Below are 25,964 nucleotides of genomic sequence, written 5' to 3'. Positions count from 1 at the left end.
ATAGCCTCTAGAAATTATTTTGGGGAAGTTCTATGGCTTGTGTTGTACAGGAGGTCAGACCAGATCATCACAATGGTCCCTTCTGGCCTCTCAGGCGTAACAAATATAATATTCAGATGTCCTCGTCTGTATAGTCCATATCAATGCATTTGTGCAAAGTTTCCTGCAGGGAGAGGAGATTGACACTTGATTTTAGGATGGGACCCTTGGCTACAACTTTATTATTATTATTTATTATTTGTATTATGGTAGTTTCTGGAGACCTCAGCTAAGATCAGGCACCCATTGTTCTGGGAACTATACAAATACACGGTAAGAGACAGATCTTGTTCCAAAGAGATTATAATCTAAAATCCCAATCCTGTAAATACTTACACACACGCTTATCTTTACGCCTGAGAGTAGCCCCGTTAAGTCAAAGGTACAGCTCACATATACAAAGTTATTCACATACTTATGTCTTTGTAGGATGAGGGCAAAAATAGACAAGACAGGATGGGAAAAGGTTGTAGTATTATCCTCATTTTACAGATTGGGAACTGAAGCAGAGAGACACTAAGGTTCCAGTCCTGCAAACAATTATGCATGTTTAATATTAATATTAGTTGTGTGAGTAATTCCATTGAACCAATGGGGCCCTGGATTGAAATTCAGGCGATATGGGTTCAATACCTAACTCTGCTGTACATTTTATGCATGACCTTGGACAAGTCATTTAAGTTCTGATCCTGCAAATATTTGATGCATGTGTTTATCTGAACAGTACCCATGTCCTTACAGTTTGACTGATTGGGCTGTTAGTGTAAGGACCATCCTTCCTTTCTAACCTCAGCTATGGCCACACTACTCAGAGGCTGAATTTGAATTGATAGTGTGTGCTAGCTCACCTGTTTAATTACTACAGGACACTGAAAATAATACATATTTGGAGATTTTGAAGAATTTACAGCAGGTCAGATTCTGATGTATATCAGTGTAACTCCTGAATAATTCTATGGACATCAGGGGAGTTATTCGAGATTCACACTGAGTTAATCTGGATCAGAACCTGGCCCACTTTGTGTACGTCGCTCGCTTGTGTACGCTTTATAATACCCTTGCTAAATTCTATTTGTCGGGGTTGCATTTTTCTTTGCTGGCCAAGTAAAATATCATGACAGCAAGGGCAGGTGAGTTGCTTTTCTGCCTAACTTTCAGGATGGTTTTTCCACAGGGCGTTAAATTATTTTATTCTACCGCAAGTGGTCATTGGGTACCCATCCCCAATGGGGCACTTTTACGAGGCTTAAGTTCAAGGTCCCGAGGCTGACCAGCCCCTGGGGAGAAAGCCAGTGTTGTGCATAAAAGAGGAGAGGGGCTGGCTCATCCTGCAGCGCACGAGGGGTTAACAGGTGGGTCAAGGAGAAGCCCGGTCCCGCAGGGCAGCGTCCTGCTGCAGAAGAGGCTCGGTGAGAAAAGAGGGTGTTGCCCTCCTCTGACAGCCTCCGCGAGTCTCCTGCGCTCTTCGGGGCTGCTGGGCTCGCCTTAAAATGAACTGCTCTGCAGGGCGCGGGGGAGCTTAGCGGGAGCGAGATGCCCGCTGGAGCTGGCCGGCTGCAGTCATGTTGCATTGGAATGAGGAAGTGGAGTGGAGAGGGGAGGGACTGAGAGCGGAGCTGCCTCCTGCCGCGGCTCTGCTGCGAGGAGGAGCCGCGGCACATGGAGCTGGAGAGGACTGGGAGAACTGTCTGCAGCCAGCCCCGGCCAGAGCAGGTACCGTACTAAGGGGGCAGCGGCTGAGCTTGGCAGGGCTGGTCTCCTTCGGCGTTGCCTTGCTGCTCGCCCTGCGCCGCCCTCTGCCTTTTGCTGGGCTGCGAGGAGCCGGGGCTGGCACCTGTCTGAGCACTTCGCTGTGCTGCAAACTTTTTTTTTTTCTGTGGGGGGGAGGGGGTCGGGGGAGGAGAGGACAAACTTTGCTGAGAAGAGGGGGCCAGGGGTGAGTGTGGATGGTGCGAGCGGTGGGGAGCTAACTTTTCTGCTTAGGGCAGGAGAGCCCTGCTAATGTTTGTTAGGGGCCAGCGCTGGTGTCCTATCCTGGTGGTCTTGCGATCTGGGATCATAGGATGGTCACAAGCCGCGGACAAGGGGGAAATTTGTCATTTGCAGGTGCCTAGATAAGGATGGGCCGTTTCTTTCGTGGTGCTTTAGCAATGAATATTTGCTTGTTTGCATTATTATTCTATATTTGCCCTGCTAAAAGCGGATCCGCTTCTCCCCCCCCCCCCCCCCATGGATCCTAACCTCCTCCTCTTCAGAAACAGGTAGTTTTAGATGAGATCCTGAGGAGTCCCTGGGATTTCTCTGTGTGTATAGTGTAAATTCCAGGGAAATACACAAGAAAACCTCAAACTAATACAAGGAAGGCTCGCGTGTTTTGTTTTATTTGAAAGAAATAGGGAACAGTGTGAGTTGAGTAATTTCAGGAAGTTGTGAAAGAAAACTGGGAGATTACAGAGACTAAACAAGCTGGTTCTCTCTCTCTCTCTCTCTCTCTCTCTCTTATTTTTTAAATTAATGTTACCAATGTTCCTTCTTATCCTGACTATGCATGCTAGTAGGAAATAAATGTATTGAAATGTAGGTTGCAAAAAAGAGCCAAGATACTTTTGAATTATTCCCTAAAGTTTTTAGAAATAGGCAAAACCAGTGAGATATTTTAAAACAATTATTCGTTATTTTTAAAAAAAATCAGGAGGGTGAGGAAAGTAAGGGGACAGTAAAAACATAATCCCCTCTCAGGAGCATGCTTCAGTGTCTGTGGATCACCCTCAGCACCTAAGTTCATTCAAAGCTGAAATTCAAATAGTTTGCCCCTGTAAATTACAGAAAGAAGGCAGTGGGGATTGCATAAACCATCAGGGACTTGTGAGATGAGCAGAATATATTTATTTGGAGATCTGGCTATAAGGAAGGAACCATCTTCATTGTTTTGTTCATTGTGGTGTAGGCTCTCTCAGTTGAAGATTTGTTCTTTCTCACCACACAGCACAACTTGTTATTTCCATAAGTGACTGTTTTGCCCTGTAGTCACTTTCAAAAAATTAGTATAAAAACAACTTCACACTTCAGATGTCATTTATAAAGAAGCTTCTAATTTTGTTTTTGTTTTTTTAAATTTAAGAAATGTCTTATTTTGGGACAATGTTCTACAAAGTACAGCAAGACTGTCCTGCATTGTACAAAGCATCCTCTTAGGATTTTGAGAGTTAAGATCCTTGATAGTATTGTGGTTATTTTCTGTTTACAGATAACTCTTAAAACTACTATCCTAATACAGTTTATAATCTCAAGCCCTTAGTATGAAACCGGTGTTTTGTAGAATGTAATAGTTTTTAAAATGGTATGGTCTACTGATCAAGCATAGCAAATAATTTGGGAGGAAAATAATGCACTTTTTTTTTAAATGTATAAATGAGCGTGCTTGGTATTTACACACATTAATGGAACTGGAATTTTCAGAAGGGCAAGGGTAAAGATGGAGAACAGAAACAAGACTGAGGACTCTCCAATTCTATTTTGTCCATAGTTGGACAAACATGTCAGTAGGTGGATGTCACATAGGTTGTATCCAGATGCATCCACTGTCTTACAATCCTTGGAAAAAACACCAAAAAGAGTAGCCTACAAGAGAGATTTTATTTGTTTCATGTGTTCATGACTACTTCCACCTTTGCAAGTTTTGTAACAATTAGTTCATTTTAAAAGTAAAAGACAAACTAAGGGCCAGATTCTGCAAACTCTCACATACACATGCATTAACATCAGTGGACTGCTCATGTGGATTGTAACTCATGCAGGATTACACCCTAATTAAAATTGGATACAATAAACAATCATTAAAATATAAAGTTAAAATATTACATTTAATCCCCACTTCCCCACCCAAAACCTGTCAAATAAACTAAAAAGTTTGTCTTGCATCAGTTAAAACAAGGAAATTACATGAGTTAGGTTGCCACTCTCAACTTGCCCTCAACTTCCCTCTTTATGCCCTTGTATTTCAGGGATCTAATGTGAGGAGTTCATGAAGCACTTCTGCTGCAGTATCTAGACAAAATGTGAATTAAAGATGGAGTGGCAGTCTTAAATTGAAATTTCATTGCCTCTGTTGATTTTACAAGCCACTTGAAAATTATTTTAAAAAAGAAGTGGGAATACGTTTTGTTTTTTAATGTAGAAAAATTAAGAAAAAGACAGAAAAAAAATCCATGACTACAGTATTGTATATGAGCTTACTTTAGGCCTGGTATTCCTGCTCATTCGGCTGATATGGAATGCACCAAAATGTGCAACACTTCTTGAAAAGTAATTACTTCTTTCATGTTGGAGCTGCTTTTCGAATATAAATTGTCCATTTACATGATTTGTTTTGTTTTTAAATCATGAGTGTACATCAAAAAGAGAAATATGTTCATTTCAGACCCACGTCTATGTTCATAAAGTTGGAAAGGGGAAAAAAAAAACATAACACTTGATCCTGCATTGAGCACTTGAACTTTTAGTCTGAACCGAACTTGAATGCCCAAGTGCTAAATCTCTGTCCTCTCAAAGAGCAGCTCATGGACGCAAGAAATTGGATGAAAACCCTGTGCACCCAGAGTCTCTGCTGACATACTCTCCTTTTAGAAACTACAATCCTCATTAGCAGAACTGGGTGGGGGAAGACTCGGCTAGCTTGTGGAGCGCTACACTTCACTTTGTATGCGATCCTTCCTTGTTCTAGTGATATCTAGTCCCAGAGATGGGGCCAGGTTTAAAAGTCTTGTAATAAATGTTAACTTTTGGGCATCTTGGAATTGTGTTAACTTTTTATTGGTAACATTTAGTTAAATATTTCTTTTCTACCAAGTGTTGTAAATGAAAATGTGAATATAAATATAAAATAATTAAAGTTAAAATTCATAATCTAAGAACCCACTTTCTGAGTGAAATCCTGACCCTGTGGAAGTCAGTCGGAGTTTGGCATTGTCTTTAATGAAGCCAGGATTTCACCTCTCATGCATTAATATCTGGAGTCAGGACCTACCTTGAATATTTTTCTTCCAGTGGAGCTGCTTTGGAGACACAGGCATAGTGTGAAATTTTGGAGACAGTGCACATTTTCTCCAGAATTAACTGTTGTTACCGGTCAAACCCTGATGTTGAAGGGCACAGCACATGAATTACAGGGCTTAAATGCTTGCCTGTTCCACTATATGCTCATAATAATTGTGGAAACTTAAATGTTTTTCCTTGGTGCATTCTTTATTCCATATAATGTTTTGCTGAGTGGCCACATATCCTGAAGAACACTAAGTAAATTGCAGCATTTTGTAGCATGTGCATAAATTGCAATGGAGCACAAGACCTGTCATACATCTGATACAGCCTAGGTGGCATGTCAAATACCATTGCTAACTTTGGACACAGATTGGTGGAATGCTTCGTTGTGTAAGTGTGCGTATGATAGTCACGCAACGTGCAGCATGATAACAAAATGCAGCAATCCCCATTCCAATATTAATAAAGCAGTTTTTTATTCTGTTGTGAGCTTTAAAGGCTAAAACCTGGTTCACCCGTTACTTCCACTGAGTAGCTACACTAATGTCAAGTGGGGGAAGAGAATCAACCTGTGGTATTTTAAAATAGTGGTAGAAGATTGTATCCATATTGCTCATCAAATAAATTGGATAACTCGAAAATGATGCCACAAACCTTTCCACAAAAAGAAAAGGCGGACTTGTGGCACCTTAGAGACTAACAAATTTATTTGAGCATAGGCTTTCATGAGCTACATGCAGCCGATGAAGTGAGCTGTAGCTCACGAAAGCTCATGCTCAAATAAATTTGTTAGTCTCGAAGGTGCCACAAGTCCGCCTTTTCTTTTTGCAGATACAGACTAACACGGCTGCTACTCTGAAACCAAACCTTTCCAGATATATTTGTATTTGAACTGAGAGATACTTATACCAACTGTTTGCACATTCCAGAGGTAAGGAAAATGCTTTGAACAAGACAAAACACCGAATAAACTATATGTCCTATGTTGGCAGTTTGTGCTAGGAAACTTTAAAAAAAAGAATCCAGTAGGTGTTAAAGTCACTTACCCAACCCAATCCTGTATCTCTTTGGTAGGTAAAACTTCCACTGAAGACTTCAGTGGGATTCTCGTATTTATAAGGACTACAGAACTGGGCTCAAGAGTTAATTTTGTCAGGTTTTCTTAATGTGCACCAATGTACTTGAATGCATTTTGAAGTCACAATTTTTCCTGCTACACAGTGTAGAAGAATTAAACCAAATTTAAAATAAATAGTAATGTGTCGAGCTGATTTTAATATTGGCAACTTTAGAAGATGTTAGCAGCTGTACATGTGCAGGTGCTGATGTGCTGCTAATATTTTAAGGGGTTCCCACAAAATTTCCATTTTGATAATTTCTGTGACAAAACCCTGTGTTCCAGAGAAGCATGTGATCATACAGAGGGGGGGTTGTGAATCTAATAATTTTCCATTTTATAATCTTAAATGGGGAGAAGGCAACATCCCTGGACAACTAAACTAATATTAAGTGCATTTGCTGGAACTGTTTAGAAAAATATGGGGTATATGTTGTGTCATTTGAAATGTGGACAATGAATACGCTTAAAAACAAATAATGTCTGCCTGGGTGTTTGATTCTCTGGGAAACATATTGAAAATCCCTGCCACTTAGTGAAGCAGCCCAAAGGCAAAACCACTTGCTCTTCTCAAGTGTTTTTATGAGCCCCAAAGAATCATTTGCCTGTGGCAGGGAAGATTTAGCAATATCCAGAAAGGTGTGTGAACCCTGTCAGAGGCAAGGAAATTACCCCAAATCACCCTTCAGTTTGGTGGTGAATTTTAACAAGGGGATGCGCCAAGCCCCCTCCAACACGTTATGAATAACTATACCGTCGTATCTCCCTAGTGGCTATGAGTCGGAAGTGATTACGGAGGGCAAGTTGCCTCTACCAAGGTCAGCTTTGACTTGCTCTCCTCAATCCTACATGTGTGCATCATTATGATTTAAAGTCAGTAGGAGTTTTACATGTGGATTGAGCCCTAAATTTGAACAGAACTGAGAATTTTTGCAGAGAGTGGAATGGACTGTGGTACATCTTAAAAAAAAAAAAAGGCAAAAAAAACACAACACCCATAAACCACACCTTTTCCCCTTAAGCCATGCCCTCTTTTGTGCTCTGAGTGTTTCAACATGAAGAGGCTGTGGAATGGGTAGTGATTGACACTACTTTGAGCTGAGTAGACTGTAACCAAGTCAAATTGTACCTGTTGAGTGCAAATCTAGGCCCCAAATCTGCAGACTGATGTATATTCTTAACTTTACTCAGAGAGTCATCACATTGGGAAGTTGTGTGCGTTAGTGCAGGACTGGGGGCTTACCTTGTGAGTGTGCTTCAATACAACAGAATGAATTCATATTGCATTTTTCCATGAGGCATCACAGGGTGATTTAAATAAAATATAATCTAAAATATTAATGATTTTAAAAGCAATGGGAAGCATCTGTTCCTTTAGCTTAATAAGATATATTTTTAATAAAAAAAATAAAACATTTCTATTCCCAGGTTGATGTTTCATTAGCCTTCTCAGTAAAAGAGACACTGACTGACTGATAGATTGTAACCATGAAACTGACTACATACCGTAGACCAGACCCACAGTTAAAACAATGAAGTGACAGCAGTGTAAAACTGGAATAATCAATAGTGGTTTGGGTCCAAAGTATTGCAAAAGACAAAGTAACCAAAAGAAAGAACTAGAGGGGGGGAAATTTGTTAATTTATTTCAATTATAGTAATTTTTAGGAGTTATTTTTAACTGTAGGAAACCCCCTCCTCCTCACATATAATATACTGTTCCAAGCTAATAATGCCCCTTTATCATCTTAAGCAATTTGAACACTGTGAAGAGAAATTAGGAAGTAATTCCACAATCATGGGTATAGGTACTAAACCCCCTTGTCATTTTCACAAACTAAATTGACTGCTGATTCTTACGTCAATATATGGCCTGGGGTATTTGGTAATAAAAGTTCCATCAAATATAAAAATGTCCCTTTCTCTCAACTGTTTTGCTAGATTTGCTGTAATAAACATTTCTGTGTTTTTAAAGTAATACATACAAATTCAGTTCTGTATGGGATGTTCCCCCTGACTTGAGAGGCAGTGTGCAAGAACGTCCTAGAGCAGAATTTGGCCCTTGGATAGTGTGCTTTGTTCGAAGGTAGAGTCAGTGCCTTAATTTACACTCCTGACTTTTTTTACTCGGTTTGTTTATTTGATGGAGGCATGAGTCTCTTCTGTATGATCTTGATTTTGTTTGGCTTAATGAAGAAAGGAGTCGGAGTTCAATGAATTAGTAAAGCATGGCCTCAATTAGGAAAATTGTCTCTTTATTTTTCTCATTGTGCAAAGCAATTTTTTTTTAAATGAATCAGGTTGCAATCTAAACATTTGGAAGATCCTTTTAAATTTTTGCTTTGGCTCAGGTAGGGATATCTGAAAATTGCAAGAATTTGTATACAAAGTGACTAAAAAGGGAAGATATGTATTCCTTCCCTTCGTAATATACTGCAATAGAGATAGAACTGAAATCTTATAGAAAGCAAGTAAGATTATATATGGAATGTATGTACCTTTTAAAAAACACCATCTGCAGTGCTCTTACAATAAATTCCAAAAAAAATGAGAATTATATAGGATGTTTGTTTCAACTTTTTTCAGACCCTCGCAATTGTTCACTAACATGGAGATTAATTTTACAAGTGCCATACATATAAATATTTTGAATCTGTGCTTTTAGCAGAGTTCTTTTTTTTAACTCTCATGTCTTGAATTACAGTGCTTTCCTCATTTTATAGACAGAAACTCTCAATTGTATTTTGACTGTATGTTTATAATTGTTTTGTCAATTCCCATAGTTAACCAGAATTTACCCCTGCTAGGAGTAGAAAAATGACTGCATTAAATAAACTCCTCCCTCGACTTTTTGGAAAATGTTGACTGTAAACTGGGTAGAAGAGAAATTGTGATGGTGAGAGGGAACGATTGATCTTTGTTTTAAACTTCTTCTTTTTATAGAATCTCTTAATAGCAGTGAAGGTATTTTTAACTGTTATTGGAAACATACCGAAATCCATAATGTGATGCTCAATTTTCTGTCTTTAGAAGGGGCCCTTTATTTTTCTTCTGAGTTACTATTTATATTGAGTAGTGTGATGGGGAGGAAATTAAAATAGAATTAAAATGGTTCAAAAGTAGCGTCATTCACAGAGATTGTGAAGTCTACTTTATTAAATTACAGTGATAAAGTTAATTATCATCTGCTTGTAGAGATATTGAACACTTTTAATTAAAACTAGTTTACAGGTTTCTAGCAATTTTCTACAAGTATTTCCACCGCATCCTTCTCAGTTGATTCAGAATATGCTACATTTTACAAAACTTAATAACCTTCCTTCTTTTTCCTTCCTCTTCATCTACCTAATTTGGCAGTAAAGGGTCCCTTAAAACAAAATGACCTCATCGACAGTAGATGCATTTTTTAAAAAAATAGAAGGATAAATACTTTTACAGGGTTTTTCCACTTTGTTAGTTCATCATCTCTCCATGGCCTTTGGTCCAAACCTCAGCTCTAGCAGATTTGAGGGAATTCTCTCAGTAACATTCTGCAGTTTGAAACCGTTTGATGCAGTTAAAGATACAGCTACACTGCAGTTATGCAGATGCTTGCAACGGTTGACTTTTTTCATTAATTGGGACCCGTACATGCCACTCCTCGCTTAGTCATGCTATTAATATACATACACTTTCAAATACTTTGAATGGTATATTCTTTGATGGTACCAGGTTTGCCAGGAAGCTATCTGGGTTGGCTTTATCGAGTTTGACCTCTCTCTGTATTGTTGAAGCTACGACTCATGTGAGATGCATTGCTTTAGCTATGGTTTTTTTATGTTGTATCCTGTCTGATCAAGAGCCACTGAGACTTATATTTCAAAGACCACAAAAAAGGAGACTCACTATAATAACATCAGTAATCATTTAAGGCCAGGTCCTGCAATTCTAACTCAAATGAGTTCCGTTTACTATTTGTGTAAATGAGGGTTGCAAAATCAGCCCTTACTCTGTATGGCTTTGTTGGGGAGGGTTATGGGTTTTTTTAGAATAGACCTATTAGCCCATGGTCATAGCAATGGAAGAGTCCCTGTTCAGCCATCATGTGTGCTGTATGCTTTTTGGGTGGGATTTTCAAAAGTGCCTAAGGCAGTTAGGAACACAAGACTAATTGTAAATAGTACTTGTTCTTCTGACTCCCTTATACACTTTTAAAGCTCTTACCCTTTAATTGTGCACATAATCTGAGAGAGCAGTATCACTGGCTATGTGGTTGTTTAGTTGTGCATCTCTGAGACCTTTCCACTTAGGTATTGGGGCTTAAAAATCCCACAAATTGGGTAGGAAACAAGTAGCGAGGAGTGTAATGTAGTTACCTGGGCCCTATTCATACTTCACAAAATCAAATAAGAAGAACTATATAAACAGAGGGCCAGATTCTGATCTCAGGTGTGCTGGTGTAAGTCCAAAGTAACTGCACTGAAGTCAATAGTGTTACTCCAAATTTTCATCAGTGTATTTGAGATTAGGACTGAGCCTACAGTGTGTTATTATAAGCCTTGATCCTGCAAACATGTATGTACTTAACATAGGCATGTGGGTTGTCCCATTGAAGTCACTACCCAAGTGCTTAAACCAAAGAATGTGGAAATGTAGCAGGATTGGGATAGTACGTTGGAGTTGATTAGGCAATAGGCCTTATCTGGAGTCTCTTCACACTCCAAAGTCCCATTGGTTTCAGTGGAAGTTTTGGTTGCGGAGGATGCAGGCCTGAGCTCTCATGCTTGTACATCATTTTGAATGTATAAAGTACTTTGTAAATGCTATGCTTTAATGTGTATGGTTTACTTTTAAATGTTCATTGAAAAATAGGAGATGAAATAATACACCAACACTCCGTTTGCAGAAAACAAGTTTGGTGCATTTTGAAGGGCAACATCCTGAGTTAGAAAAATTAACCTTTATAGAGATTTCTTCCCCCTAACAGCAGCCTAAAGGACCCCATTAACTTTTGGGCCCAAATTCATCATTGACATAACCCTACTGCAATGAATTGCAATTGATGTGAACACTTAATCTGGCCCGTTTTGACCGTTAGGTGGGGAAAAAATAGCTTGGAGTTTAGAATGCGCGTATTGGGCCACATTCTCCTCTCACTAACAGCGGTGCAACTCAGCTGAATTTGAATGGTGTTGCATGGGAGTAACTGAAGGCAGAGCTTGACCCACTCAACTTTTCTTCAGCCTATGAAAGGTTAAGTGTTCCATGTGAACACATTCAAAATTGTGCATGTATTACACTTAAACATGATGTGGCTGGCATGTGCATTTGCCATGAACAGTGCATAGGCAGAGCTGTAGAGAGGAGTTGACAAGAGGAAAAGAAATCATGTGCATGTCTGCATACACAGGATTTGACCAGATGGTACCCTGTACAGATTCTGTGTATTTGTGTGCATATAAATTGTTTTCTTATTTAAAGCATCATTTTGTGTAAAACAGGACCAATATAGTCCTTCCATTTTAGTGTGTGTTTCTCTAGGATTAATAATGTCACAACCCAAAGATTTACAACATTTTGTTTTCAAAAGCATTATAATTAATTTTTGCAATCAAGTCTCTAGATTATTAAGAGGAAAATGTATTGGTTTGAATTCAATTTCTAAGGAGATTTGAAGAAACTATATAATATTTTAAAGGGAGCTTTGTCAATATTTTCTGTAATGGCGCAAGCACTTAAATCCATATTTAGGCACCTAAATAAAAGAGGCCAGAATTTCCAGAGGTGCTGAGCACCTGCACCTCCCATTGAAGTTAATGGCTCCTTATTTGGGTGCCTAAATGTGGACTTACGTTTAAAAACGTTGGCTTACATTCACTGTTGGCATAAGCAGGGGCAACTGTGTAGAAGGCAGTGAAATTGCACACACTTGTGCCTATAGTGAATTTGAGTTTAAAATTATTATGAAAATTTGCAAGGGGTTGGTTGTTAATGTTTTTCCTTTTACTAAATAATAGTGCTTTCCCCCAATGTCTCATGCCGTATACACTTCTGCAGAAATCCTTTTGTGTCCACCTGTGATAACATTCAAAATCCAGTCTTAAATTGTAACTTTGGTGGGGGGAATCCTAGTGTCCTTATTTAGGACTATATCCTGCTCCCCTTGAAGTCTATAGCAAAGCTCCCATTGATTTCAATGGAAGCAAGATCAGGTCATCAGTTCTTACTCACGCATATACCCATGTCAAAGTCACTTGAACAGGTAGTGCTCTCATTACACAAAAATTTGGCCCAATGGGAGATTATGCCTAGGTAAGGATTTAAAAACCTTTGTACCAGTGCAGGGTTACAAAAAACGTATTGTCCCAGCACTTAGATATGGGTCCAGTCATGTGTCCCTGGTAAACCTAAAACTTTCGTTGGAATTGGTTGGGATTTCACTGGTACCTACAATCTGAAGACACTAGCATTACACTAGTATTTTCCCCCCATCAAATTAGGCATCACCTGCTTTAATATAATGAATTTACCTTTATTGAATGATCAATGCTGTGGGTGCTGAACACACATAAGACTAGTTATGAGGTCCAAAAGACCATTTCAAAAAAGACATTCCTTCTTCTTTCCCAACCAAACTAATATATTGCCCATCCACTCATTCCAAAACCCTAATCAATCTCTTGTCCCCCCAAAAAAGCCTGGGGAAAGAAGTGAGCCTGAGAGAATGTACTGAAGGTGAGCAAATCTAGGCTTTCACAGACCCAGGAGAGGCATGTGCCAGAGTGGAGGATCTCTCCTCAAGAACACTCAGACACCAGTCCTCTCCTATCTAAACCAGGGGACCTCCCCACATTTAGAAAGGGGAAGCCTTTGCAAATTTAACTCCATGTCTGACTCCAGCTAAAAGGCAAAAAGGAGCATGCGTTGGGAGAGTAGGAATGATTCAGTACTTGGTATACTGCAGAAACGTTGGGGTTGTATGGTTTGTCATGGTAAAGGTGGGTAATTATGGGAATAATAAAATAGAAACGTTCATATTCAAATATCCTTTTCTGCCGAAGAGACCATCCTTAATGGATTTATTGAGGAAGAAGAAACCCCCCATATTTTGCTTTGTCTTCTCTGAAGCCCTGGAAATAGAACTCGAAGCATTTTCTAATTATTCTAGAGACACTGGTTAATTAATGTATAGGATTCCCTACCATTGTAAATATTTTCTTGAGTTTTTGTTTGGCTGGAGTTCACCATGACACAATGAAACTGTATGTTAATCAAACAGCTGGATGATCATCTAAGGCACCAAGAGATGCATAGGAATGTCTTTTCCTTCATTTGTGTTCAGTGACCCTTGCAGGAGAACTAAGGGAGTGTGTATATGGAGACTGGGCTTTTGTACAGTCCCACCTACCAGTACATACCACATTTCCAGTAACTGAACAGGTTACAATTAGAAGATGATGCTGGATTTCCCCTCCCTCAAGATAAGTAGTCAGTGGGAAATACAGCCTATCTTTATTAAAAAAATGGACAAATTGAAATCTCTTCTGTCCCATAGAAGTTGATGTAAATTGTTGGGTGGGAGGAAGCTTTTTGTGTTTTGCAAAGCTACAATCTATTTTAGGCAGTGATTTTTTACAAATTGTTTTGGCTGGGACTAAAATTTGGGACTGAAATAAAGCAAAACAAAACGTTCTGGTATGTTGAGTAGCATTAGGGCAGTTATGCAGTGGGTGGAATGCCTGGTGGCATTTGAAGGCATGGTAGCAAAATGCGGAGGGTAAAAGTCTGCTCTTAAATCCACACAGCAGATGTGCACGCTGATACTGGGATCTTCCTTGTGCACAAAGCTTCCATTGACATGAAAGGGAGACTTGCATGTGTCTGAAGAGCAGACTGTTAGATCTGAGGTGCACTGTGTGGGTTCTGAGACTTGCCTGGGAAGTCCATAACATTCATTGGAGAATTAAATAGGACTACTGCTGTTACAAGCCTTTCCTCTGCCATTTATTTGGTATCACGTTACTATCCCCAACAGTACTGATGGTTTCTTTCTTTCTTTCTTTCTTTTTCTTTCTTTCTTTCTTTCAGAAAAAGAGATGTTTGAGGATTTGAGAAGAATGGATGTTGTACACTTGCCCCAAACATCAGACTAGTGTTATAACTCTTTGTACAGTAACGCAACCACTGTCTTCCTCTGTTTCTAACTCTTTCATAGAAATAGGTTTCCATTGCCACCTTTCTGATTCCAGAAAACTAGATTGGTGGTGGTGCCTTGAATGCAGTGACGTCAAAGGAGCCAGATTCTCAGCTGGTGTAAACTGTCATAGTTCCATTGAAGTCAAAGAAGCTATGACAGTTTACATTAGATGAGGACATGGCCCAAAGCCTTGTAGTAGACAGAGTTTACAGGTTAAAGAACGTTTTTCTCCTAAGGTTACCTGAGTTGCCAGCACCATGCTGAAAGTTTAGTATCAGGTTGTGCTGGGAATACCTGCTCTAGTAAGCCATTTATTATCCAAGGCACTACCAGATGTCCACCATAGGCACTTGAGACTTCAGACTTGTAGGCTTGTGCTCCAAGTGAAAATTTTAATTTTATTTCTACCCACTAACCCTCAGTGTGCTTCTCCCCAGAGTTTGTGGTCACTCGCAACTTACTCTCAGAACATTATGTGTTGCAACAGAAGGGCAGTAGCTTCCCAGTATTTGTTACCAATCTGTGGAGCCAGCCATCTGTCAGCAAAACAGGAAGGCCTGGGTTCCCTTTGTCTCCTGGGCTTGTTTTGCTATTTTAGGGAGCTTTACTTCTCCCTGTGTAGAAGAAAACTGATGTGGTCTGAAGCCAGGGCTCCTGAAAGAGTGAGGGCCAAAGACTGAAGCTGCTGTTTTGCCCATCTGCCACTGCTTGAGGTGTATTCATTATTAATGGAGGTAGTGGCGGTTGCTGCTCAGATATGCAGCCCTGCCTGGGTAAATGAGACATTCTTCAGCAAATTGCTTCGTTTTTTGATTGCTGATTGTACGCGTGTCACCAAGCTGACTCAAGGTTCATCGATGCATGCTCAGTAAATTAGAAAGAACATAACTATGGATCAACCAAGAGAATGAATTCTGTGCCTACAATGACCCAGGGCCATTTAATTTTCTGCTTAATTTTGTTGCAGTCAGTTTGCATTTTGGGTTATTATGCAGTAGGAAATTAACAATAAATAACAAATTTGGTCCTCCTGTGCTTGTAATGATATTTTTATAAATCTTTGTAATGCTGTTTTAAAAAGGATCAAGGTCTGTGCCAGTCTGATACCCAGGTATGCAGGGAGGAAAATAAAGAGAAAAATACATTATTCTTGCGAGATAATCTCATAGTTAAATAGCAAAGGATTTTTCTTTCCCCCCACCCCACGCTTTTTGTCTTGTTTTTTGTATTTCACATTAACTTAATGCTCTTCCTCTCTTTCTTAGATTACTTGAGGAAAATGGAAACAGATGAGGCTCAAGATATGTCCCAGGTTTCAGGTGAGATCCTTAAAGAATACATCTATGATGAAAATCCTGAATTCCTGTTAATCTCTGTACCAGAGTGCAGTGTTGTTGTTATTGTCATTATAATTGCTTTGGATCTTTTGTAATGCCAGAGTGGAAAGCAGGGCATAATTAATGGTATCACTTAATATCAAACCTAGTAGTGCATAGGCTTTTTTAAAAGGAACTTTATAATTAAAGAAGCCAAGGAAAATATAAGTAGTTTTGCATTAAACCTACATTAGTATTTCCTTGAAGCATGGTCAGATGCACGTTGTGGGGTATTTTTGGGGGACGGGGGGACAGATAAAAGATTGACTGGTACATGCCAGTTTCAGGACAAATAAACTTCAGTCATGAGGGGAAAATATTAATTAAAAAAATTGCTCACCAAGTAGGTTTTTGAAATCTCTCCCACCCCCTGCCCAAACTCTATTTGGCTTAAGAAATAAAGACTGGATAAATAAATATCTGGGTAGATAGTAAAAGCCATAGCACCAATAGCATTAGACTTTAAGGGTCAGAACTCTTTTATTCCAAGGTGTCAATGCTTTGAAAGAATGTTTAAGTGTTGCTTGGAAGAGTTAGGCCTCTAAAATTTGCCCTGTGAATATCATGATTAGGATTCTACAGCCCCTTGGCTTCTTGCGTTTCTCCCATTGGGAGTTTTATTATTGACTTCATTGGGGATAGGACTGGTCCCTTGGCAAGTCTGGAAATATAATTATCAAGATAATATTATTCTTAATACTTTTGTGCTTCATCGCTAGTCTCAAGGAGCCATATAGTTTGCCCTCTCCATAGGTTCTGTAATTAATATTTGACAACAGCAATGGCAAATGACTTTCAGTTTTCACTCTTAGTATGCTGTCTAAAACAGGCCACCTTTGTTCATTGAGGCCTCCATCCTGCAGACACTTAAGCAGGTGGTTCACTTTAACGGACAACTGTCACAGTTAAAATTAAACATGTGCATAAGTCTTTGGAGGATCAGTACCTAAAGACCAGCTGTATGTGATCATAAAATGGCTTGGACCATAGAACTGGTCAGGGCATTTTTTCATTCAAGAAATTAGATGAAAACTGTAAATATAATTTTCATCTATTTTTGAAGGAAAAATGAAAAAGTAAATTATATATATATATATATATGCAGAACTAAATTTTGTGTGTGTATATATACAAAAAGATTTCTAGAAAACTAAATTTATACATATATAAATTTAGGTTTTTAGAAATCTTTTTGAGTTTTCATCAGGAAAAAAAAACATTTTTTTTTTAAATTTTTTAGATGAAAACCTGATAAGTTTAAAATAAAATGGATGTGTCCCATGGAACTTTCTGTTTTGACCAAAACAAAAAACCCCAACCCATTTTCCATCATACTTTTCAACAGAAAATTTTCAGCTATTCTGTATGGGTTTGTTGATTTCCCCCAAATCATCATCATCATCATTTTTTACATTATAACTAAATATATTGAGCTTCAAAGTTTTATTGCATATTGAAATAATTAAAAACTTGCTATCTGTGTATAGTTTGACACATACACTGCTCAACAGGAAAATCAGTGGAACACAGATCCTGTATTCCTTATACAGACAAAATTATTAGGATCTGTTTAGACTAGAGCTTTTAGTTGTGTTCAAATTCAGTGATTCTGTGTGGGGCAGAATCCCTTACATGGGTGCCTCATCGGGATTGGGCTCTGCTGGGTTCCAGGGGGTTGGAGACAGTTGCATCTTTCTCTGCCTCTATGGCAGCACATGTCCCAGTGGATATCCACACCCAATGTTATGATGCTTAAAATAGCATTAACTTGAACTCCACATCTGCTCCCTCTTGCAATGGTTGGTCAGAGGCAGCATCACCCCCATACAAGGTATGCTGCTGTGAGGAGGAGCAGTATGGTGGGCTAGCTCTCCAGGGGACAGGAGGCTGCTTTGACTCCTGGGTTAGGAGGCGACACTGTCTCCCTCTTTCCTTGCGGGGGAAGATTTGAAGGGAACTCAGTAGTATTTCTAAGTGAGGGGAATGCTTCCAGCTCTCCAAATGCTGAAGGATTGGTACCACTTCTAGTATTTCCGCAGCATCCCTAGGTGACAATAAGTCAGATTCTTTGGAGGTGATTTTCCTTTCTTAAAAAAAGTGGACTCTGAGGTGAATTTTAGCTCCCTGATATAATCTGCCCACAGCAAATGCCCTGCGTAAACCTCCCCACTCTGCTGTGCCAGTGACCCATTGATCTTTTACTCTTGGGCTCCCTCGGAGCAGAGACTGTTCTGCTGAACAGTTAGTTGTGTTTGTGATGTGATCAAATGGCCACAGAATAGCTTACGCTTGCTTTCATTTGTGATCTGAGCTGTGTGTGCACTCGTCATTCCAAAAACAACAGACTAGTGGATTAATTCCTACAGGTTCTTGACTGAGCCCTCATTAATACAAGTAAAGTATTCTGATGTTGATGGTGACATCATCCATAGGTCAACTGCTGATTCAATAAATCCTTTCAATACCTTATTTTTCCATCTGATATTATTGTGTATGTGATGCTGTGTACAGTAGCATGGCCTGGTTTTCCTGCCATGACAAGCAACTTGGGAGCAGGGGGGCAGAATGCTCTTTGGAGCTCACAGGACCGTTGCATGCTGCTTAAACCCCTTTAAGGGGTGTTTCTTATTTCCTTCCCATAAGGCTGGCTAGCTCTGCTGGCCAGTAGGCATGGGATGAAGGGAATCATGCCCTATTGGTATGCTTCCAGGGACGTAGTTGCAGGGCAAGTCTTCTGTAATATGTTGGGGACAAGCTTGGCCCTCGGCCTGAGGGGTCATAACTGCAGCTGTAAATTACCTTGATACTCTTCTCCTGCACTGTGCTTAGTGCTCCTCAGCCCCACTGTAAAATCTGAACCAATGGGCAAGATGTGCCACTGCCTTTCGCCTGGTATAGTTATTTATACTGAGTGAAGTAGGTGTAAGAGCCCTGTCAAATCAGAATGGTAGCATTTGGAAGCCATTTACTTGCATAGCTGTAACTGACACAAGGTGTATCAGTGGAGAATCAGGTCAACACCGCATAAAATGGGCATAAGTGAGATCAGAGTCAGGCCCTTTGTGTTTGCAACACAAATGTTCCCGCTTCTTGGAATTCGGTCACTGCTAGCTCCTAAAGGAACCAAAATGCTCTTTGATAAGCTCAGAGTTCACCCTTTTTTTCTCTCCTGAAAGTGATATTTCGTGAGGCAAGCAGTTGCAGTTCTGAAATGAAGAGAGAGCTGACATACATTTAACCAAACAGTATCCGGTGCCCATACAAAAGAATCAGAAAACACAGATAATATCTCACTTAACTAGCAGTGTTTATCCTGCTGTTTTTTTTTAGTTCTAGATTGGGTCTAACAGTTGAGGGAGAATGAAAAACCAATGTGAATGTTTTCACCACTATCACACAAAGATCTCCCCAAGGAATCACCATTTGTAGTTCTCCACTTTTGCCAGTTGATGAGAAAACAGGGAAGAAGATTTTACTTTTGACATGGCAGGCTAGAGCCTCAGCTCGTGTAAATCAGCTTAGCTGCATTTAGCTCCAGTCACTGGGTCTGATTCTTTTCTTAAACCAGTGTAAATTGGGAGTAATTTAATCAATCTCAGGGACTTTACACCAGTTAAAAAGTGACATAAGTGAAAGGAGAATTAGGTTTCTAGTCTTCAGTCAAGACAATCTTATTTCTTTCTTCTTGCATTACTGTGTAAAAAGAAACAGAGTACTTGTGACCATAGAGTTACTACTCAAAATAACCCTAAAGCTTCAGAAGCCTTTAGCTAATATTAGTTTCTAGAAAAGTAAAGATCCAGTATTTCTAAAAGAAGACATTCACTGTTTTACTTTTAATAATACTGAATGCTTCTAAAGCACCTTTCTGGCCTGAACCTCTGAGGCGTCAAAAAATTGTGTGGAGGTGCTGAGCCAGCTCTGTGCCCATTGGCTTCGCTGGGAGTAAAAAATGCTCAGAACATTCTTGGATTGGTTCCGTAAGCTTCCCAAAACTCCTGTTTGGTAGTCAGTGCTATCATTCCCATGATACAGATGGAGAAACTGAAGTACAAAGAGTTTGAGGACCTTCAGTCTGCAAAATAAACAACTTGCAGGGTTGGGCCCTAATGCTACAATTCTAAATATGGATTTGGGTGGCTGATTTTAGGCATCCAAGTTTAAAATTTTTGGCTTAAGTGACTTACCCAAGGTCACCAAATGACTCAGTGGCAAAGCCAGGAATAGACTTCAGATTTCCCAAAAGTCCTGTGCTTTCCCTCTAAAGCTTTTTATAAACAAAGGCATGTTTTAAGGCTGTTTTTTTTCAAAAATAGAATTTACACCTAGATGCTAGACTGCCCTGTGTGTGTGTGTTTCACACACTTTTGAGCAAAACTATGTATAAGAATGAAGTAAATGGGTGGGACTTCGATGATTTTGTGACATTTTAACAAATGGTCCCAGTGCTCACTATGAGCTTTACAACTGCATCCCTTACATCTGTTGTTATTCTGGACATGCCTGTAAGAAATTAAATGGAGAACTGTTTCTCCCCCCTCCCCCCCTTTTCCATTTTTAAATTCATCTGCAAGACATTTTAGTGAGATTGCAAATCTGTAAGATTGCCATGCAGTAGTGAATTTATCAGGGTGTAACAATTTAGATGTAGTTAAGGCATGAAATAAGAAGATCATGATCTGGAATCCAAGAGAAAAATCATACATAGCCATTTAAAAACTATTATTTTTACCCAGTCTTTTTGTATACAAGGATTGTGCTGTCATGTGCAGTGGGAAGAAATCCCAAGCTTCTGTGACAAGAGTTATTAAAGCAAAGTTTGCAAAGTAGAGTTTCCTCAAACAAAGTAATGTGTTTGATCTTCAGCTTGTGTAAATCAGCTCCACTGAGGTCCACTGATTTACACCAGTTGGGTGTCTGGCCCCATTCTTTAGTAAAACTAAACAAGCAGTAATCCATATCCATCTGGCAAACCTGGTTATTTACTGTAAACTGCCAAAGTGCTTGACCTTCTAATTTTACTTTATTTTTTGAATCCCAAAAAGATTCCTTTAAAGATGTGGTGGTAGGATGCTTAACTTTGGGGAGGAATGAAGTTCTGATTTTATGCTTGCTATTCCATGTGGTCTACAGTTAGCTATTTAAACTGGTCTTTAGAAACACAAGCCAGATGCTTTTTATGATCACTCTTCTCCCAAATCTAGAGTACGTATGTGGGCTTTAACTGGTGTAATGGAGAGCACAATAGGGCCTTGAAACTTGCAAGTGGCTTTTGATATACAAAATTTTAAAAAAAGAACAGGAGTACTTGTGGCACCTTAGAGACTAACAAATTTATTAGAGCATAAGCTTTTGTGGGCTACAGCCCACTTCGTCGGATGCATAGAATGGAACATATAGTAAGATATATATATATATATATATATATATACATTTTGCGAAGGAAAATCTACGATTAGGGAAACCGGTTCTGATTGGGAATGACCCTCGCCCATGAGTTAAATTTCTTCTTCTTCTGCCTTTTTTTTTTTTTTTTTTAAATAGCTCAAATGTTTAAGCCGTATTACCCCACTCTCTGCCTCCTCTCCGTAAGATGCAGCTCAGCTTGGCAAGTTGTGACTTGCAGTGAAAAAGTTGTTAGCAGTTCCTAAGTTCCTTAAAGCCTGTAAAGTAGTCAAGGAAATTACAGGGCTAACTTCACAAAGGAGCTGAGCAAATAACAATCGAAACATTTTAATCAGCTTACTTCCTGCTTTGTTCTTTTTTGCTCTGAGTTCATGCTCCTTCTTTTCCCTTACCCAACCCATCTTCAGCTGGGCATCCACATCTAGTCAGTATTATTTGTCTCTTTACAGAAATACCATAGAAGTTAGAGATGTGAAAGAAATTTTAACTGATATAGTCTGTCCTCCTGCCAGTGCAGGGATTAGTACCCACAGTTTATCCTGAAGTTCTTTGTCCACTGTAGTTTTAAATGACTCATCTGATGCTGCTCCTGGTGCTTCCCTTGGGAGACTGTTTTACAATCTGATAAATTCATCATTAAGAAATTAAGTCAACTTCTTTTTTTTCCCCTTCTAAATTTAATCCCCTTATACCTAGTTATGTAGTCACAAAGTCCTTAGCAGCACTTTCCTTTCTACACCATCTTCAGATACTTGTAGATGATCTTCATTACCTCAGTAATTAAAGCTGTTAAAGTTAGTGGTGTTATTCCAACATCAGTGAGGTCAGAATCCAGCCCATTGTCTATTTCATTCTTTTATTGTTTGATAAAAGAATTGTCTTTTAATAATGGTGGTCTAAATTAATCTCCTAGATAACTCCATTGGCTACAGTAGAGTGACACCAGGCCTGAATTTGACCCATAATGTTTAAAGCCATTGTAAGAGGGCCTCTTGGCAGGATAATGCATGCTATAGTACTACACAACAAGGTTGTACCCACAGTGAATGAAAATTAACACAGGAAACCTCCCCATTTGTCATAATGCAGTAATTAGGAGTGGAATTATTTTCTGAAATGTCTTGCGTTTGGAACTGAAATGTTACCTTTTTAAAAAATCGCTATGGAACCTGATTTGTTTATTCTGCAAAAAGCTTGTATTCAAGCTATTGGTTTGTTTCACTTTGCCAACGAGAGATGACAAAACACAAAGCAGTACCATGTTGGGTTGTACTTGATTCTGGCAGCAGTGCACTGGCAAGCCAAATCATGCAAGGCGCTGAGCAACAGAAGTCACTGGGAGCTGAGACAACTAAGCTTCTTGTAGCGTCATGCCATTTTTAAGCCTGTGTTGTGAGCCAGCCAGTGAGAACTGTGGCTAAGAGTGAAGCCATGCTGTAGACCAGGGGTGGGCAAACTATGGCCATATCCGTCCCATCAGGCTATTTAATCCAGCCCTCAGCTCCAGCCGAGGAGCGGGGTTGGGAGTTTGTCCTGCTCCGACACTCCAGCCGGCATGACCCTCCCCCCCTCACTCGACCCCCTCTGGCTCCTATGTAGTACGCGGGGGTGTGGCCAGGCAGCTCTGTGAGCTGCCCTGTCTGCAGGCACCGCCCCTTCCGCAGCTCCCATTGGCCACGAACCGCAGCCAACGGGAGCTGCAGGGGTGGCACCTGTGGATGGGGCAGCGCGCAGAGCCGCCTGGCTGCACCATGAAGCTGGAGGGGGGGACATGCTTCCGGGAGCTGATTGTGGTAAGTGCTGGCTGGAGCCTGCACCCCTGAGCCCCCCCCATGCCCCAATCCCCTGCCACAGCCCTGATCCCCCTCCCGCCTTCTGAACCCCTCAATCTCAGCCCAGAGCTCGCACGCCCAGCCAGAGCCCTCACCCCCCCCCCCGTGCCCCGACCCCCTGCCCCAGCCCTGATCCCCCTCCCACCTTCTGAACCCTTCAGTCCCAGCCTGGAGCCCCCACCTGCACCCGAAACCCCTCATCCTCAGCCCCCACCAGAGCCCTCACCCCCCCGCACCCTAACCTGCCCAGTACCCTGAACTCCTCATTTCTGGCCCCACCCCAGAGCCCGCACCCCCAGCTGGAGCCCTCACCCCATCCCGCACCCCAACCCCCAATTTCGTGAGCATTCATGGCCCACCATACAATTTCCATACCCCAGTGTGGCCCTCGGGCCAAAAAGTTTGCCCACCCCTGCTGTGCATACTAGTCATTTGTGAGGAGCGCATTTAGAGCATTTAGACAATTTGTCAGTATAGTTTTGCTGTTAGTAGTTGCTAGCACCAGAGCAAAAATCTACTTTTCTTTATGTAGCATCCAGGGAAGAAAGTAAGAAGTCCCTTGGTGTTATGGGTAAAGTACATCTAGCAAGGGTGTTCTTCCGTGCATATAACTCCCACTGCAGGAGGAGCTTTTCATGCAGGAGGATAGCAGGCTAGGGTCCCTGAAAAGTATTTTAGCTATTCCAGCCAATATTATTAATCTTACGTTATTATTTATTCTTCTGTGACTAGGCAAGGAAAGTCCTCCAATAAGTGATGTCCCAGATGATGCAGATGAGCCCATGCCTGTACCAGAAGACCTTTCAACCAGTACAGGAGGACAGCAGAAGAATGACAGAGTTTTGGGTAAGATGGTTGGTCTGTTGTGTTTAGAAATATTAGCCCACCATAGTATTAAACAAAACATTGTATAGTTGACTGGTATACTAGGAAGTCTTCATCCCCTTTAGTAATGGTAATTCAATGAGGTTGTTCAGTGCTTTCCACCCAGCCATCACGTAGGGGAATGCAGTCTGCAGGCCAGTTCATCCTAAAGGAACTAGAAAGATCCTCCCACTTGTCTAGTTTCTAAAGCATGACTGGTTACATGCATCTCCCTCAAGGAGATGAAACCCTTCTAATTCTGCATAGGAAACTGTTCTGCTGTAGAGATCAGTAATAGATTATGAAGTAAGTGGTTCCAAAGCAAAATAAAGCTCACTCCAATTTTGTTAATGTGTGGAACACTCAGTTTTCTGATCTGAACATTAGCTTGGCCATTAGCACATTAGCTCTGTGCTTGGTGAATTTTTTCAGACGTTTCACATTATGGTATATGGTTTGCTCATAACTTGCAAAGTCTTTGGCTATGTATGTCCAACCTTTTTACAAATTGCTCTGCAATGATGCTTACTGTTTTTATTGTGCATATCCTGAAAATCACTTGAATTTCTCTTTCCTGTGTAATCTGCAAAATGGCCAAATCCATTAGCTTACCGCTAATCATGAACCAGAACTGATTTGCAAAGTGCTGATACGTCTTAGACTAAGGGCGGGTTTGCTTCGCCCTTTAATCCACAGAAGACGGGTGTGAATTCTAATGAGCACTGGTGTGTTAAGCACTAACTGGCCCATGTTGACCCTCCTGGCACGCACTAAAAGACCTCCACTGTGCATTAATGTAGTATTGTTGGAAATGGAGCTATGTTAACATGCACTAGGGAAGTTTTCATGCATGCCAACAGAGTCCACAGTTAGTGTGCAACACGATAGTGCACACCAGAATTTACACCTGTCTGTTGTGGACTAATGCAGTGTGTAGACAAGCCCAGAATCATTTACCCACAGCCTAGTGTGCAGGATTGGGTCTGTTGCTGCTTGACACACTCTACTCTGGTAGAGTAAAATATTCAAATATGCCTGTTCTGCTCCTTGTCTACACTGAGGTGGCCCACTCAGAAGGAATTTACAGAGCCACAGAATCAACGTTTCCTCTGCCTTCCAAATCTGGGATTAATACCAGGAAAGACTGAAATGTCCCTTTTGGTAGGAAAAGGCAATACATATTAAAATGCCCTTCTTGCCTGTCTGCCGGCACTGGGGGTTAGTAAAATTCCATTGATATTTGGATAAACAGAGGTGCCAGAAGAAGGGTTTATTTGATGGTAGCAATTAAAGGCCCCAGTAGAGATGGGGACCCATTGGGCGAGAGCCTGTATAAACAAAAGATTGAGAGAGTCCCTGCTCTGAAGAGTTTATACTCTAAACAGAGAAGACACACGAAGGATCGGGGGGAAGAGGAGTCACAAAGAGGGGAAATGGCTCACCCAAACTGACCCTGCAGGGCAGTGGCGGAGCAATGAATAGAACCACCAGCCCAATACTGCCTTGGGAGTCTTCATTTTGCTCAGTGCTTACGCAAATATTCTCAAAAGTAGGAGCATAAAATTAGGCTCCTAAAGCCATAGTTAGGCAAAATAAGTGGTCTGACTCTATTTAAAAAAGAAAAAAAAATGTACAGGTGCTCAGTGTAACCCACACTCTTCCTGGGTGTGGTGTTCTGTCCCATCTAGTGGCACCGAGATCACTTAGAGAGAGATTAATGAGTCTGCTCTACAGCCTTAGCAAAGAGGCAGATGGCTTTTAGCTCATGCAGTAGAGGTTCATGCACTAAGCTCCAGAGGTTCCAGGTTCAATCCTGCCTGCCGACAACTGGGGTCTGTCAGTGTTACACTCAGTAGTTTTGAAAATCAGGCCACTTGTGAATTTAGGAGTCTAACTTTAGGCACCTGTTTTTGAAAATGTTGCCCTTTATATCTTTGTTAACATGATCAGTAAACTGAATCACTCCCCCACAATAACCTGCTATTACAACGTATTCAAATCTTGATTTAAAACCTCCTAATCAAATAACTGGTAAATATAGATAACTTTTAAAACAGCCAATATTTTGATTACATCGAATTTATTTAACCACACACAGATTATGCAAAATGGGC

The 25,964-nt window shown here is 40.4% G+C and overlaps 1 protein-coding gene across 12 annotated transcripts in view; it reads left to right on the top strand.

Annotated features, from left to right (window-relative positions):
* Window positions 1–1,499: 1,499 nt before the first annotated feature.
* The window catches only part of IKZF1 (IKAROS family zinc finger 1), a 94,638-nt gene continuing 70,173 nt past the window's right edge, over window positions 1,500–25,964 (top strand). For 2 of the 12 annotated variants that reach the window (XM_077810957.1, XM_077810956.1), the window contains exons 1-3: window positions 1,500–1,752; window positions 15,638–15,691; window positions 23,719–23,832. In XM_077810957.1, coding sequence (XP_077667083.1) covers window positions 1,602–1,752; window positions 15,638–15,691; window positions 23,719–23,832 — 319 coding nt within the window. In that variant the 5' untranslated portion in view covers window positions 1,500–1,601. The remainder of the gene's footprint in view (window positions 1,753–15,637; window positions 15,692–23,718; window positions 23,833–25,964) is intronic. The other 10 variants (XM_077810949.1, XM_077810945.1, XM_077810950.1 and 7 more) reach the window with 7 other exon arrangements.

The sequence above is a fragment of the Eretmochelys imbricata genome, chromosome 2 (genome assembly GCF_965152235.1).
Source record: "Eretmochelys imbricata isolate rEreImb1 chromosome 2, rEreImb1.hap1, whole genome shotgun sequence".
In the NCBI taxonomy this organism is placed as follows: Eukaryota; Metazoa; Chordata; order Testudines; family Cheloniidae; genus Eretmochelys; species Eretmochelys imbricata.
Note: the sequence above shows the minus strand (reverse complement) of the source record. Positions and strands in the feature narration are given on the sequence as shown.